Here is an 18,059-nt window from a genome sequence, read left to right on the forward strand (position 1 = left end):
GTCTTTATGATAAAATTGTGGCAAAATCTTTTTTCTCTGGGTCTAAATCATGCACTAGAAGGTCTCTGTGAGGTCCCTGTTATGATTTATGTATGTTCCGCTTAACTGTGAGAGGCGAATGGAGCATAACTCCCAGTAGCTTAGGTCATGGAACGCTAATTACATCCATCCATTCATTTTCTATGGTGCTTATCCTCACTAGGGTCGTGGGGAGTATGCTACAGTCTATCCCAGATGACTACAGGTGAGAGGCGGGGTACACCCTGGACTGGTTGCCAGCCAATTATAGAGCGAACGCTAAGTTAATGGCTGTAAATGTAGTCAGAAATCGGACAAAATAGCATTATTTCACTTCATTCTACACAGGAAGTCCACTTGAGTGCAAGAAAAGAATACAAAGAAGGGTCTGACTTCGCAAATCCTAGATAGTAACCATCTAAAAAAACCCAAATGATCTATAAGCCTTGTCTTGTTTAGACTAGAATAACCATCTAAGAGACTAAAATCTTGAATGTATAGTTTTTGTAGTTGTATGACATCCCCACTAACAGGTGTATCAACAGTGACTTACCATCCACTTTGTTCCATCAGTGGAGTTTGGGTCGAATTTGGTGAGGAAGAACGTACGTGTAGCTCCAGTTAAAAGTATGGTTTCTCAAAACAATATGTGTTCTAAAGAGTAATGCATTTGACATCACATAATCTTTGTTAACCAAAAAGACAGACCTTTCACTCTGTTATTTCCTCTCTGGTTGTATCACTATGCGATCTCGCTCATCCATTGTTGTGTTATGTTCCACAGTGTTTACATGTGCATCCTGCTGTTGACACACTACAATGCTGATAGGGATGTCATACAATTTCATGTCAAAAATCTGAAGTATCCCTTTAAACCTGGATTAAGCTCCTGGGTCAAGGCATCTACGTACACTATGCGGTCTTGCTACACCCACTCTAAATCCTTCGTAGCAATTCGTAGCATGACGTGCACACCCTAAAAAAGGCTGTTCTTTGTCGGCTTATACTACATTATTTTCTGTGTGGGTGCGATTTTGGATCAGCAATTGCAATAAAAGTGACTGTTGTAGCACATCAATTAGTTCAAGTGCCAATAACACTCCAGTTGTCTCTCTAATTGCCATTACCATTGAGTACGAAAAACACTTTCCCCTTGTGTTTTAGCAGACCATTGCATGTCATGCAATGTAGATGAAGCGCTATGAAAGGATTGGATTGGTCATTGGAGGGGACTACGCTGGCGCATAATCTGTGCCCTCTGTGTCTTTCCAACTAGATGACACATAAACATGTATGGATGTAAACTATACGTTGAAAATGAACACACCAATCACTGGTAAATGCTGACTCAACCTTGGCTGATTGAAACTAACAGCTTTCCGTGTAAGCTTTCCTATAAAGTGGACCAGAAAACAATCCCATATGTTTCTCCATCATTGTGGAGCATTAAGTATTCCTGTCTCCACATAAAAACCAACAGTGTCTGCCCATTGTTTCCATCAGAGTCAACGAGTCAACACGCACATCTTGGCCAACAAACAATGGGCAACACCAGCCAAGAGTGAAGTTTACAGAGTTTATTCCATCACCAGTCATTAAACATTCCCGCCACATCACCATCAAACCCAAAAAGAATTGGCTGCAAAGTCAACAAAGCTCAAGGAGCGCATGTGTCCCTGGGTAAAACAATCATTGGCCTCCTGTCAATGTTCATTTTTCATAGAGAGCCCTACTCCCTCCTTGATTGACATCCAGCACCAGGGAGGACATGTTTTACAACAAAAGCCCCAATTCTGCTGTTTTTTAGGAACTCGCCAACAGCAACACGGTTGTCAACGTGTGTGAAGCGTCTCCAAGGCAGTTAAAGAGCATCCACGCAGCTCCAGCCCAGAGGCTGAGGGACAACACAGCGGCTCATAGGACAGACTCATGCAGGATGTCCAGGGACACTAGTGTGAGAGGGGTCTTGTCCTCTGCTCAGCTCCTTTGGACTGCGTTGCTCCATGCTCTCAGCATCAGAACTCCACGACTCCCCCCAGGGGGCTCTCAAGGCAGACAGTGTGGGAATTGCCAACATTTTCAGAATGCCAAAGTGGTTTGGAGGCTACAATCTTGTCTCAATGTTCAAGTTAGATTGTGGTAAGGCAACAATACAAACGGTGCAACATGCGGTGGTGTCAGTCAGGGTGAATTACACCACAAAAAGGCGCATCTATTTTCTGTATGGTGTTTAATAATTCAATCAGAAAAGTGACTATTGTAATTGTGTTATGGTGTTGATTAGAACAGAGGTGAGGTGAGCGCAAACTGCAAAGACGAAATAGAAACAAGATAGAAATGCGAATGCTACATTTAGCAGCTTGGGTAATTGGGTGATTCTGTTTGTCCAACCTTGGACAAGTGCCCATCATTAAGGCGGATTCTCTTGTAAAAGGAGGAAAAAAACAGCCAAACACTGACGTAATCCAGTGAAATAACGCTCTGATCTCATTGTGTCAGCACGCCTCAAGAACATTAGCTTCTCATTATGAGACTTAAAAAAAATAATGATAAATCACTACTTTTAATGGAAAACACCAATTACACTTTGTGGGCAATGTAAAAAAATGCCTTTTGTTTCCTGCACATTTTGATGAGCTTGTGGATGTGATGGCTGATATTCTAGGTAGCATTAAAGAGTTAAATAGCGCTGGGTGGTATTTTAAGAAGGTGTCACTGTGACGAGATGCCAAGAAGAAGAAGAACATCAGCATCTGGGATCAGTTTTTACTGGCAGAACGCTACGAGCATTGAGCACACTGTGACTCACACTGCCGTCAGAGACATGGTCCTTGCCTTTATTGTATCATTGTACATTATCATACTTTACAATGACAAATAAATGCAACTCCAAGGCTTAGAGCTAGTGAAGCAGCTGCTAAATCGTCCACAGCATGCACATACATGGATATGACATGCAACATGGGTAATTCACATGTTTGTGTTGTACATACAGATACTGATAGGTGTGGAATGTCCTTCTTCAGCAAAAGAAGCGACTGAGACAGTCATTAAACTCCCAAAGATGTCTGTCAGCTGCTTTCTGTCTGTCAGCGGCTTCAACTGCGATGATAGCCGGCTGCACTTACAAAAACATATACACTGAGAATCATCTGTGCAGCAGACAATTGAAGCACTGCATCTGCTTCCAACGGACGTGAGAACTTTTCCACTTTGAATGTTAACTCAGCTGGAAACACCAGTGGCATGAAATACTAGCCTTTCAGTCCGATACAGTTCTCTCATGTTAAAAAAGTCCTGCACAAATGCATGGTCATAGACAACTGCAAAACTGCAAGTAAATCAGTTCCAGACCGGACAGTGATGAGTGAATTTCATATTTAAGAGCATAAAAAACCTGTTTATGGCCTTCTAAATAGATTTTTAATATTATTAGAGCCCTCTAGACATGAAATAACACCCCTATAGTCACCCATATACTCCTATTGCCCAATATAATAGACATTCATTCATTTTCTACCGGTTATCCTCGTGCTGGAGCCTATCCCAGATGTCTTCAGGCCAGAGGCGGGGTACACCATGGACTGGTGGCTAGCCAATCACAGGGCACATATAAACAATCAACCATTCACACTCATATTCATACCTATGGACAATTTGTAGTTGCCAATTAACCTAGCATGTTTTTGGAATGTGGGAGGAAACAGGAGTTGTAATAGACAAAATAAGGTTAAGTAGGGTATTTAAGACATAAATAGGACAGTGTGTTGCTGTAAATATATTCCCTAGGAGAGCTTAGAGGGAGGCGAGCAGGAAGTGATGTTGGGGTTAATTATGTGGGTTCCGGCCACAACAATAGCTCGTGGTAGGGATTATTATGCCTGTTGCGAGATCACTCAACCTGTGTGTTTCACCGAACATTACAATGACATTACTGACACCTAGTGACCAATGTAGAAGACTACATATCATCACAATGTCTTTGAATGAGTCTTCTGAATGCCTTATAATTGTAGTTTACTTCAAAACAGCACGATTTATTAATGAACACATTTTTGAGAAACTACAATAGAGTGAAACTCCACAACTCCACACCGTTGCCCCCAGTGGAGGATTACTGTATGATGGGAAACATCTCTCAGAGCAGTGCAAAGGCTTTAGATGGGACTTGTCCAATCCTAGCCAGAGGAAATGAGCAAGGTGGACTTTAGCTGGACTCACATAAAAGGTGCGTTTGATGCCCAGGGCCAGGCTCTCTGTCTTGATCTTCCAGATGATCGGCTGCGGGGCGTTGAGCACAAAGACCAGCGGCTTCTGGTGGCGCAGCAGTGACTGGATGGGCTTCAGGTTCAGCTCCACCTAGTGGATGGGGGGAGAAGAGCAGCAGGCTGGTGAGCAACAGCAACAAGACCTCCCTGAGAATGTTGTGGTCTCCTGAGGCCTGATTAGTCTCAAGCTACACACGTACAGTACTTTGCTGCTGTGATTGCATTTTAATTCTTCTTTATCAGACGTTGATAAGCTTTGTTTCCCCTGCAAGGCGCAGCCTCGCTGGCATTTGGACCGCAGTACAGAGGAGTCTTTGTTTGCGAGTGTGAGCGTCTTCACTCAACTGTGCCTTTGGTCTTTTCACAAAAACACGTTTTCACAGTCTGCTAGTGAGGCAGGAAAAACAAAGTTCTTTCCTTCACTTCTGCTCATTTTGCAGCAGGTCTTGCACCCGCAATCATGTCAGGCAAGCATTAGCACGAAAATAGCTCGGCTCTACATGCATCATCCTCAAAACCTTCTAATCCCAGCAAATTGAGCATCATTCCTCCTCGCTCCTCTTGTGTGTTCCCACACTAATCAAATGAGCCCAATATGAGTCAACAGCCAAAGTCTATAAATCGCTAACTGGAGCCACAAGGATGCGTGTTATTTAATAGTTTAACAAACTTCATCGGCGGCAGGCCTCCAAGATATAAAGGCCTTTGTTTAGCCCGTTAATGCGGCCACTGTGCCGCCACATAAGTGAATGATGGAGCAAACAATCTGTAACCGCAATGAGCAGACTGCAGACTACATATTTCAAGGACCTTGAAAAGACAGTGGGAATGTGACGAAGCATACATGCAAGCACGTCGTATGTTGCCAGCCATTTCTACACTAAAAAAACATGCTTTGAATGCTCATTTGCCCCTACCTGTCATCTTTTTTGAGGTAACTCATTTACATATTTGCTGCCCTTTCCAGCATATATCCTAGTCTGCATATGGTGTTTTATTGACATGCTAAGCACCATACTCAGGCTTTGGTGTATGAAATATTACATACTACAGATCTACCTACCCTATCTACCCTTGTATCTTTGCGAAACTTACAATATCAGATCAAACACTTACTGTATTTCCTCCCTTGTAACTCCAAAATCATGATTATTATTTTCAGTGAACAAACAAATCACAAATGAGAATGTTAAAAGATAGGTGCTGCAAGAATCAGCAAAAAGTTTCACTGAGCAGGGAAAAAATTGAAGAAATAAGTAAACATATAGTATCTTTAACGCAAACTAGGCTGGCTCCAAGCAAACAGATAAGAAACTTAATGCTGCAGCATGTTTTTTTTTCTTTTGTGTGTGTGTGCACATATTTGCAATAAGGCTCTGAGTGCACTGTGGAAAAACCCTCCTCATTGGTCCTCAGAGAGCAACAACAACAAGCAGATACCATCATGGCTGCCTTTGAGGGACAAGAAGAGAGCAGATGAAGAGTTTGGAAGGCCAGACAGAAACATTTGCAGGAGATGTGAATCACCAAAATGACAACAAAGTGCTGAGAGGCGCCTATCTGCTTGAAGTGGAGCCCTAAATGACTCCTGAGTGCTGATGAGGGTAAACAAGATGGATGATACCTGCAGATCTTTACCTACTTGCTTTTTTTTTAACATAGACCTTCAATCATTATCACCTTTACAATCACCTGCTACAACAGCCACTTTTACTGCAAATGTTGACAACAAATCTGAGGAGAAGGTGATCGTGAAGCTGAGCTGTGCATCCTCTGATCGAGTTGCACACACAGAAGACATTAAGTTAAATAATAAAGTAAAAACAGATCATTTTTTTGAGGTGCACATCAAGCCACAAAGCAGGGGGAAAAGAGTGAGCCAGTGTAGTGTACGTTGGACACATGAGCATAATCAAGGCTTCAGGAGACTAAACGTCAGACTGAAACTTGCAAATTGCTAGAAAAAGCGTACACGTGGATGTGAGATGTGTGCTGTATTTACCGGACTCTGCCTCCTGTCTATAAGTAATCTACAAGTAACTACAAGTAATCTATAAGTAACTACAATATGATACCTGTGTGGATTAAGAAATATGGTATTTTAGACAACAATGTTGTTTAATTAGGACACTAATCATGACAACTAACTACACACATATGATTTCCTGCTTATTTTAATTCATTTGTGAATACATACATGAAGTTGTGGTGTTAAAATACGGCCGTTTTATACATTCCTACCAGCCAGGAAGCATTCAGGCATCATGTCATATATTCTACAAGAAAATTATGGCATTTATTAAACCGGTATGGTTTTGTTGTATTCATATAGTTTAAAAAATGTGACTTCTGCAGCTTCAACTTGTCTCCTTCGACCCCTCCACCCCTGACTGCATTTTCATCTCTTGTGAATTTACTGTTGATAGGAGCAGCGCCATGGCACTCGCTCTGATGATAACTCAATCATAAATACCGCTTCGTGACACATTTTTTGACTCATGCAATTAATAGTCAGGAACAGTACATATTGGCAGGCCCGTAAGAACAGCTGTCAATATGGTAAAGTGCAAGCACAATAATAAAGTAAACAAAAATAAATTGTTACATGAACACTTCTCTGACAGGGTCAATGAGAAGTCAAGGCAGGGAGGGCATCGAACATGGTCAAAGCAGCTGGCGAGCGTCTCCACTCACCGCTATCATTACACTGATGGCAAAGAGAATAGGAGCAGCCGCCATAAAGTGCCTGTGATGATGCTCACATGGATCAGATGGGGCTACCCAGATGCTCCTGCCTCCAGAGTGCTGATGTGTGGATTTGTGTGGCCGGGCTCCATTTCTCCACAATTTGCCAGCAGTCGTGGACGGAGGAGGGCCCGTCTAGACTTATCATGTTACTGAAATTAAATTCCTCCCAGGGGACAACAGCTGTAGGCGGGATAAGCAGGGCTGCTCACCCTACATACCATCAGTGGTACTGGCATGTGTAAACACATGTAACAAATAACACCACTCATTTATATTCGGGTTCGACTAGGATACTAGAACCGTGTGGATCAGTCCTGTTCTTTACACTTTAAAATCTTAGAGGTTCACAAGAAGTGGCGCTATAACCTCAAACTATGAGGACCAATCAGAAGCAGGAAGAAAGTCAATACCAGAAAGGGCACAATAACAATGATGAATAATAACTGAACATAAAGTTAGGCAAACTGGAAATTCACAGTAAACTTACAGGTGAGGAGGCCCGTTTATGTCAACACCCCCTGGCCTGGCTGATTCACATCAACACAAGTGGTTGTCAACATAACCAACATCAAAACTAGCCATTGCTGTGTTGTTGTTGGCACTTCAAGATACTTAGTGATAATGATGAAGTTAACAATACCATAGCACGTCGACATAAACAGACCCAATTTTCATAGAAATGCATGTAATGTCAGCTTAAAAACACGACTTGTTGACATCATCTTGTAATTTCATGACTGGTGACCTTGTCATGGTGGCATAGTTTGCAAGAGAGTGTAAACGCCCGGCAGGAAAAGGGAGTTTCCTTTATTGACAGAGCTAATTGAGTGCCTGATGACCATTACTGATTCAGGAAAAAAGGCCCCAACATCCTTTAATTAGGCACAAAGAGCCTAATGAAGAAAGGTTCTCTCTCTGGCAGGAAATAATAGCCGACATGAGAAACGACGCCTGAATAACAACAAGTAACTTTGACCAATTCCGTTCCCGATCAGAGCGGCAACTGGATCTATTTCGTCTGGGAAAGTGCGTCACAATATGCCATGCATGGGTCTTGTCTTGTCTGGATCTTGGTTCTTTCTGGATCAGCGGGGGGTGTACGCAAGGAAGGAGCTCAGAGAGGCACAACAAAACCTGTCTGCATCTCTTATCACAGCCCCGCCCACATATTTCATGTTCCTCATGGGGATGCTACCTGGTGCCTGATGCTAATCAGTCTGCACGCTCTGCTCAGATGCTAACACAAATAAACGTCTGGTGGCAGGACATGCTGAAAGGTCCGTGTTGCATCTACAAAGACCCTCAGATGGGTTTAACACGTAAACTTGACAGAAGGCCCATCTGCAAACAGCCCATAGATGCCTGGATTTAGCATTTTAACTGAAGTGAAAACAAGATTTCTGATGGAAAACAAAAAAAAACTTTCTCTCCACTACTGAGAGATTATTTTTTTCTTTGGATTTCTTCATGACACTTACTCAGAGAGGAGAAGAATTTCGACAGAGAGCTTGGTGAAGTAAGAGGGCTGGCCTTCAAAGCAGTGTTTCCCATACAGTCATTTATGTGTGCAGCTCGAACATATTTTCACTGAAGACGTGGCAGCACAGTGCAAACACAAAGTCATCAAACTGAACGTCAGTCACAGTCACTGATGGGACGAACCATAAAATACATGTAACAATAGTTACAAGAATGACATACCATTCCATGTGGGTAACAACGACAAAGTGCTAACAACAAACATTTTACTGTTATTTACAAAGTGCCCACAAGGTATGCTGGGTAATCCAGCACCACACAAACCAAAAACCTGCACTATACCATCCACACACAAACAGTGGGTTTTGTTTCATGGTGAGTTATGTCAATTAGATGCTGACATTATCTTGCCCTCTCCTGCAACCCACCAGAGAAACTCAACATACTTTCACTTGTTTTACACTTGTATGACATTTCAAACAATGAATGTGAGATCTTCTGCTCTACCTTCATGTGGTTATTTTGCAGGATTTCTGTGACAAACAGGCGACAGACTGAGTTGTTGGCATGAGAAGATGGAAGATGTAGTACAGGAGCAATTTCAAGTCAGCTCTTCTGTTGGATGAAATCTTGTTCATTTATTGGTTTGACATTCACATCGGGGGAACATTTACAACATGAGAGAAAAACATGGCAGACAAAATCCAGGTTGACACCAAATAAAAACTTGGTTTGGACATCTTTGTCTGTCTATCTATCTGGACAGATGGTTGTGGCTGTGGAGCTCCAGCAGGCACTCCATCATGCTGTCAAACATCACCTGATAAAACCATCATCTGCCGACCAGGGCCAGCGTCCCCCTTTGATGATCAGAAATGTATGATTTGTGGAAGTGCTGTCCACTTTTGACTACTTCCAAGGCCTGCGGACCAGTCAGTGTGTCTTATCTTTGCAGGGCGCCGTGTGGACTTCCATGCTTCTTTGGCCATGTTGGTTTGGTGCATATGGGGAAAGATTCAGATGAGAGACAAGGGATGGTCCGATGTCCTTAAAAACAGATGATCGCTGTATGCCTTTCAAAGCCGATCACAAAAAAAAAACGATCGGGGCGGAAAATCCTTGTGTGCTGTGGCACGTAGGGTTGTCAACAAAATTGCCACAGGCTATAACTCCCTTACCAGACCTATTGCCAATTGACTATTCTTACATCTTGGTCGTACTTTTTGGCGGCATCTACAATAGCTCGGTAGCTTGTTATCTGCCTAGCGTCTGGTCGTTGGACTCCAAATGTGACTTTTTATCACTGTGACATTTGGTTTTTAAAACAAATAAACAATGTGGTTAGTTCAGAGCTCGTTTTTGACCCACAGGCAAGCTTCAAACAGATATCACGTTCATGGAGTATGTACTAAATAGTGTCACTGAACAATTTTGTGCTCTTGTTGTCAATATACAAATTGTGTCTTTTGCGTCATCATACTGTCAAAGAACATTTGCTTGAACTGTTAATCACATTTTAATAGTATAAAAACCATGGCCACACTGTTTGAGTGGCTATCTACTTGATGAATCAAGTAGTGTACAATTGCAATTTGCACACTGGATTTATTCTGCCAGGGGCCCTTTGAATTTTCTCAAGGCGCCCCTAGCCAATACACACATCACAAATAAATTGAAAAATGCACGGTTAACCACTGCGGTCGATATCTGTATCATCCAATCTCACTCGTGGATGATCGATATCAGAATTGGCAACATATTTGGATTCAATGTGAAATCATTCAATGGTCATTGGAAGGGATGGCTGATGGTCGCCCCACCAGCGACCTGACAGTCACTTTAACAGGCATTCCCACTATGGCCCGCCTTCCTTGGAAGCGGCTCCCATGAGCTTCTGTTACTTTGATGGGGACTAGCGAACCAGAACCAGACAAATGTGAAAAACACTCAGGGGGCAAAAAAAAGACTTTCTTCTGTCCAGCCAGAAGTCTATAAAAACCTCAAAAATAGTCAAGCAAAACGTTTGGAAATAGCAAAGGCCTCCTTTCTGGTTGTCCACCAGACGACGAGAAACCAAGTGGTAAACCAGTGACCCCCGCACGAGAACAAGAATAACAGAAAGGAATGTTTGAGCATCTGTTCTCCAAGTTTCATAGTCATCCACAAACACTTTTAGACAAAACCATGGCCCATCAATTCTTCATATACACTTCTATAATGCAGAAAATGTTCAAGCTAAATTAGACTACATTCACCACTACATAAAATGAGTCTTTCATACCCATTTTTACATCTATTTTCAGGCAGGCCCAAGCAGCAAGTGGCACTACAACCCCAATCAGAACTCCAAATAAGGCCAATTGCAGGCTCAAGGCACAACAACAATGATCAATAAATATGTCATGATGGGCGAAGAGACCTGACTAGAGTGGAACACTTTTATGATGAAGGCATTCAGGCTGGCTGACTCATGTTCCCATAATTGGTTGTCGATATAACTTAATTTAAACTAAAAATTGCCCATTAGTTATGGTGCTGTTATGATTTCACGCTGCTTAGCTATGATGATGACGTTAACAATACTAGCACACAAAGTGACCCTTTCGGCTTTCATATTTTATGCCGACAAAAGCATTTCACTAGTGATGGTGAGATGAAGCCCCACGAGGCTTTTAACCATTTCAGTCAACTGGTTCAAGAATGGATTCATTTCTGAATCCATTTCATAACCAAATGATTAGTCTACAAAGTGTAAGATAAAATATACAGTATATACGTATAAAATACTGAATGTTGTCTAGTCCATAAATGCCATGCATCATGTGCTATGGCTAGCTTCATCATGGTTTTATGTCACCTAGCTGGCATGGGCTCAGGGAAAGTGCTTGTCTAACTAGGAAGATGTATGCTTGTGTAACTTGGACAGAATATGGGAGATTTATTTGATTTTTATTCAATAATATTTTTTTCTTAATTTTTGGTTTGAGGAGATTCCTCTTTTTTGATACAACATATCCACTATGCTTTAGGGTTGTGTATCTTTGACATCCATGTCAACAAGGGCCTCATCCTCTCTTGTTTTCACAATGAACATAAGTTGTGTTGGTAATACTGTAATATATTAATATTATAATGTAGTACAATTAACCTTACCATGGATGGGTGAAGGTCCAGTTTCATCTTTGTTTGTGAAAGGCACGTTAATGCCTGAACATGGATTAGGTGTTATTATTGTACCCCAACTCCTTGAAACACAATAAGCACTTCACCTCTCAATAACAATGACAAACAGTGAAAATACAGGTTTTTAAATGCAAACATACCATCTCTTAATAGTGTTGATTTGGCTTACTGATCAAGTCAAAATGTTTCCACACAGGAGAAATTTTTCTCTTTCTAGCTGGCTCCATATCTTGTCTATCTGAACTCCAAACTAACGTAACCGTATAGTAACCAAACCATCGACAAACACTATCCACACACTGACTGACTCTCACCACAAAACCCCACATTTTAATGTTTAAGCCTGAGGGGTTTATATTGCTGAGTGACAGGCAAACATCGCGGCAAATTCTGAACCTTTTCCCGAATCTGTCACGTTATACAGCCGGGCAGCGAGGCTTCGGACGTCATCAATTCAGGCCTCTCCCCCCAATGAATCAAGCCTCGGTACACGCTTTGCGGAAGTGCCCACTCGATTACTCGACACACGCTTTGAAGCCCCGGCACCTCTTGTAACATCACTACATTTCACCATGTATGTCGGCTTAAGGTGGCATTTTTTAGGAAGAAAATAATAAGAAAGAGTGCGGGATGAGCTGGTCGACATCAGGGGTCAATCTCATTACCAGAACTTTTTCTTTGTTGCCGTGGAAATGAAAAGACAGAATGTTTCATGCTAACACATCTGCTTCAATCTCCAGAGTTTTGGAAACACTGTTGCATTTGGAGCGTGCCTTTATTTTGAAGGAAGGGGTGTGTGTGAGCATGTTGGAGCACAGTAAGGACATCACTCCACATGGCACTTCTTGAATGACAGCTCAGCATATTTCCACCATCAGGTGTGTTGTTCTTGGGCCAGTCTCGGAGCACTAAATCCACCAGTGAGCGCACTGCAGCGTCACCGCTGGGGTGTTGTGTTGCACCTAACGAGTATGGAGGATGGCCGGCTGCCAAAAACGTGCATTAGGAGTCAGGTCCAGCTGTGTGGAGAACAGTTCACGGCCGTCAGTTATTAGCTGCAGCAAATGGCTTCACTGGGGCTGGCAGGAAACAATTCATTGCCCTCACGTCTTCAGTGAAAATATGGCCGAGCTGCACGCAGCACTTTGTGAATGTGACGTGGAAAGAGGCCGCACACGTCGCAGCTGCAGGATGTGTTTGTGTGCTGCGGCGTGTGTTTGCATATTCCCATCTGCATTCGCTCGCGTGCACAAAGCACCGTGGCGGTTTTCATTCCGGAGCCTGGCTGAGGTTTTCAGAGTCATTTTGTGGCTCATTTCAGCATCCCCTCCACTGCCGCCAAGCCCAGCCGCAAGCACCTCCAGGACATCCCCATGTCGTCTCCAGACACCACTTCCTCCTCCTTGCGAGGAGAACAAATGGACGCAATCATGCGGAGAAAACAAGCTGAGGATACATGTGCCAAGAGAACCCCAGAGAAAAGACCAATTACCTCTCTTGATTTGACCAAACACCTTTCAGGGATGGAGAATTATGGAGGACGCCCGTCAAAATCTGATACGTTCCTGTTTTGAGTCATTACAGTTTTAATATTTACATGCCCGAAAAAAGGAGGAAAATGGGAGCCAACCTCCATCAAGTTGTCAAACATCAGCTCATGTGTGGCATGGTCCAGACTATGGGTGGGCTATCGGTGCGATATTGGCCAAAATTACTGGATCAGATGTCCATCCATCAATCTTCCTCGACTTATCCGAGGTTGATCAGAGACAGACACATGACCCGGCTGGGGCTTGAGCGGACACACAAGGACTTGACATGAAGATGTCTGAGGTTCTTCATCAGACTTCCATATTTATATATAAGGCTAATATTCTGTACCATTAAACATATTATTTATTGACCATCTGGTTATTGTAGAAATACAAATAAACATGGAAGACATGGGCCAACCAGTCCAGGCAGTACCTGGCCTGACGCCTGACGACAATTAGGATAGGCGCCAGCAACCCTAATGAGGACAAGCGGTACAACAAATGGATGGATGGATGGATTTGGGCCACACGAAATACAAAGAAATCTCAAATGGAATCCTTCTGTCAGTACACTTTAATATGTATGCTCCGTAAAATGACCGTCGCAATATTCATTACGCCAATTGAGACACTACAGTGCACTAAATATCACTAAATAATTAGTGATTGACCGGGCAAGTCCCAAAGACTAGGACTGATCAATCGCGATTAACCAGTTGGCGACCCATGCCTGGATATGGTGTCAAATGGACATGGTGTTGTGTGAGGTAGTAATATTGCCACTCTCCAGGCAGTCGTGTCCAGTACTCCTCAAACACATACAATCTGAAAACCTTCACTTATTCTGTATGCGGCCCTCGTTATAAAAACTTTGGACTCCTTTAAAAGTCTACAATGTCCCTAATGACGCAGCAATCATGTTTCAGTGCATTCTAATGGTAAATGACACCTGGGAGGACAAGCGTGAACAGGCAACTTTACCCAACGGGAGGGTTGGGATGCTTCTAAAGACAGTCATTTTCAACGCCGGAGGCACACGAGCCATCTCAGCATTGAGAGGCGCAGCAAAGCAACAAAAGACAGGGGGCGTTCTCACAAGTGCATAAATTGATGTTAAGTTAGATAATTCCATACATTTATTTAAGAGAAAGCCATCAGCAAACTTGGAATCATGGAGGAAGTCATGATTGCTAAACTTGCCGTCTCATAGAGTAATGCAATCGAATTAAGATACCCCATTGACCACATAGGGGTATTGCATAACCACTAAGCTCAATTAAGTTTGGTCATCTGCTCCATATCGCCCCTAGTGGGACCTGTGGTATTACATGTTGATGATCATCTGTCAGTGGAATACTTTAAATCAAGCCTGGACAAAGCTAAGCACGACACAACCAAAACACGCTGCAGGGGTTAAATTAGCTGGTTTAACATGGGATGACTCACCTCCACAGGATCGTCGTCAGATGTGCGTGAGGGTGCGGTGCCTCGTAGGTTGATGATGTGGACCTCCTGGGGGAGACCGCTGGTTCCCCGGCTGGCACAGCCTGACAGAGCTGTGAAGCTCTTCAGTGCGGCCTGCACAGGGTGGCCCACGCCCACCGGCAGCAACTCGCACGGGCTAGGAAATAATGACCCTGCAAGCAAAGAAGAAAGATGTGAAATATTTATTCATTTTCTCACCGCTAGTTCTCACGAGGGTCGCAAGGGGTGCTGGAGCCTATCCCAGCTGTCTACGGGCAAAAGGCAGTGTACACCCTGGACTGGTGGCCAGCCAATCACAGGGCACATATAGACATATTTGAAGTCGCCAATTAATCTAGCACGTTTTTGGAATGTGGAACCTGAAGTCCCAGGGGAAAACCCATGCATGCCCGGGTAGAACATGCAAACTCCACATAGAGATGGCCGAGGGTGGAATTGAACTCCGGTCTCCTAGCTGTGAGGTCTGCGTGCTAACCACTCGTCCGCCATGCAGCCCGATGTGAAATATATGCATTTATATTTGCCGGGACAAACAAACACCAGTGTTTACCAAACAACCACACATACATTGCAGTCCTGTGGGAAACACCAAAAAAAAAAAAAGTCAAATAAATGAGGCACATTTTCTCCACCAAACAATAGCGTCACCCAGCTGGACTATTTAAGGGGTGTTTAAAGTGCAGGACGCATAATAAACACATTTTATAGCATTACAGTCTCAAGGCAACGCCATGCGCTTTATTTCTCCTCATATTTTCCCCTGAGGCGAGCCAGGCTTCACACTCTCCCTGCACCAAGTACCTGAGATGTGGACCCCACCTGTTACCTTGGAGACCTAACAAGCACCTGGACCACTGGAGGACTAATGATCCTGTTGACCTGGTCCAAATAAGTCCAATGCAAGGACAGGGTCTGACAAGGTCACACGTTAGGTGTGGTTCTCCTCGCTACTTTTGTTTGTTTCATATTCCGTGAGGCATTACGTTTTAGAGTCTTGGCTGACAGTTTTTGTTGCAGGAAAAAAAGGACTAAAGTCTTTTGGTGGTTCTGGACTAAAGACCTACACAGGCACACGTAGTCCAGTAAAATCTTCCCAAATGAACTGATGGCTGCATGAACAGAAAGGAACTACTGTATTGCTGCCTCAAAACTCAAAGCCTCAAAGCCTCACTTTTTTTTAATATCACAATGATGAAAACAACATTTAGAAACTGTCAAAGCAACAGGTGGCGCTATAACCCTTAAGTGTAATTGCTCTTGCAGTTTTTAGCTAATTACAAAGCAGGTTTTACATTCCGTGCATGATTCTCTGATAAAAACACTGCTGCCACCTGTTGATGTGGAGGGTAACTGCACTTTGTCCTAAATCGCCCTCTCCCAATGCAAACTGTGTCTTATGAAGTTTTTTTTTCTCTTAGTCTGTCTAGTATATTGGTTAATAAGAGCATAAGGGTGACTATAGGGCTCTAATAATGCCCAAAAACCTATTTAAAAAGTTGTACACAGGTTTTATATGCTTTAACTACAGAAAATAACGGTTTACAAAATACATAACTAAAAAATAATGGTCCAAAAAGTATTTTTTACTTTAAAAAAAAAGCCCTATATATTAAAAGGTAACCCCCTACGAAAATGTAGGATTTAAGTTGTCCTGGCCCTCTCCCCATATATTATATATAGGTCCAACAAGTCAGTTTTCCAGGAACTAAGGGTGTGTTAACTTTGTGTGTCATCTTTGCTTCAGTTAAAAAGATTTCTGGGTTTCTGCACTTCTACCTGTGCAGGTTCAGAAGATTAAATACTAGAATAAAACAGATATTTACTTCCAAGTCTTTGTGTATGCATGCTGCAGTTAACTTATGTTGACTATTGCATGACATTATGCTTCCTCTGCATCCTCTCTGGTTGCTAACAAGCGGCACCGTAGTCTGAGATTTTTACGTGTACGTGACCCACTTAGACACATGTGGGCTGCACACAGACAAAGTCAGGGAGGGTGGGAGTGGCAGAAAGTGGGAAGGCACAGAAAAGCGGCGCTGAGGTTTGAGGGAGGTAACAAACAACTATTTCCCGTTGTGAAGGTTGCGGTCGGGCGTGAAGGGGGCCAAGGGGTTTGGGGGTCAGATTTTGTGTTTGAGCCAGCAGCATCGCGCCCACAGAGGTCCTCTCATGTTACCAAAACATACCAGGGTTGCAATTTTGCAACATTTGGAATTCATTTTAGTGAAAGATAGATTTCAATGTCAAAGAAGAAAGCGGGGTGGGGGGCGAGGGGTTTCTTTTCCCTCCTCCCTTTAGCTTTGCACATAGCTATTGTTTGCTCTTTCCGCGCTGTCCGCTGTTATTCTTACATGATCACGTCGTCCGATGTTAGGCCAGCATGAGTCCATGCATAGCTCCTTTCCTCCTGAGAAAACACGGGATGCTTTATTCTTACCATATTTGACAACAAGCTCATGAAGACGTCTCAGTCTAGATTTGTTTTTAATCCACACAGCTCACACAGATGTTTGTGTGAAAGCCTGCAGATGCAAGCTAATTCAGCATCCAGTTTGTGTCATTATTAGTATGACTTTACTCTTTAGACAATTCACCTCAAAATGAAAATAACTTTACTGTACTTTTGGGGGAATTTTGCCCATCATTTACATCATCGTCTTTATGTGAAACATGAACACATATTTCTTTCACTTTTCTATGTATTGCAACGCCAGATAATGAGTTTATTTGAGCTAGCTAACAATGCAGGTCACTGGGACACACCTATTTCGACTACAAAACCCTCTAACAACATTTTATATACATGCTGTGATCATGCAAAAAGCACATTGATGACAACATGTTATTTTGACTTATTTTGATGATTTAAGTTGAGAGTTGGTATCTTTCAGTATGTCCTGTTGTTTTGTTGGTAGCTTGTGGAATCTCAAAGTTGACTACCCTAGTGTTAACTTTTCAGAACTAACAACTCCAGTACCAGTAGTGTTACTAGGGAGTAGCTTGAGGGATTGTGAACGATGCTGAGACGTCGCCCACAATGCCTATTGCAAAATAGTACTCCGCGATAGCTGCTACAATAATAATATCGCTGTAGCTTGGCTAATATACTGGTGTTGTGGAAAAAATTTTATCTTACTAAAAGAGAATGCCTGAAATAAAGACAGAGTTGCGCAGTTTATTTCTTTTGCAAAAGAGGTCAGACAGAAACATACATCATGCGTGGCAGTCTGTAGGTGTCTGACAAAGAAGGCTTCCTGACTGTAGGTCTTTATACACCATGGCGTGCAAATGAATTACATATCAAAAGAAAGGAGACGTTCTTGTCACTCCCCCAACGCCATAT

At 42.8% G+C, this 18,059-nt stretch overlaps 1 protein-coding gene across 1 annotated transcript in view; it reads right to left on the bottom strand.

Annotated features, from left to right (window-relative positions):
- The window catches only part of tgfbr3 (transforming growth factor, beta receptor III), a 54,466-nt gene that overhangs the window by 18,945 nt on the left and 17,462 nt on the right, over positions 1–18,059 (bottom strand). The window contains exons 3-4 of the mRNA XM_058073508.2: positions 14,678–14,868; positions 4,240–4,377 (exon numbers count right to left, since the gene is read on the bottom strand). Of these exons, the coding sequence (XP_057929491.2) occupies positions 4,240–4,377; positions 14,678–14,868 (329 nt within the window). The remainder of the gene's footprint in view (positions 1–4,239; positions 4,378–14,677; positions 14,869–18,059) is intronic.

The sequence above is a fragment of the Doryrhamphus excisus genome, linkage group LG4, assembly GCF_037039965.1.
Source record: "Doryrhamphus excisus strain RoL-2023G ecotype Guam linkage group LG4, RoL_Dexc_Guam_v1.1, whole genome shotgun sequence".
NCBI lineage: Eukaryota > Metazoa > Chordata > Actinopteri > Syngnathiformes > Syngnathidae > Doryrhamphus > Doryrhamphus excisus.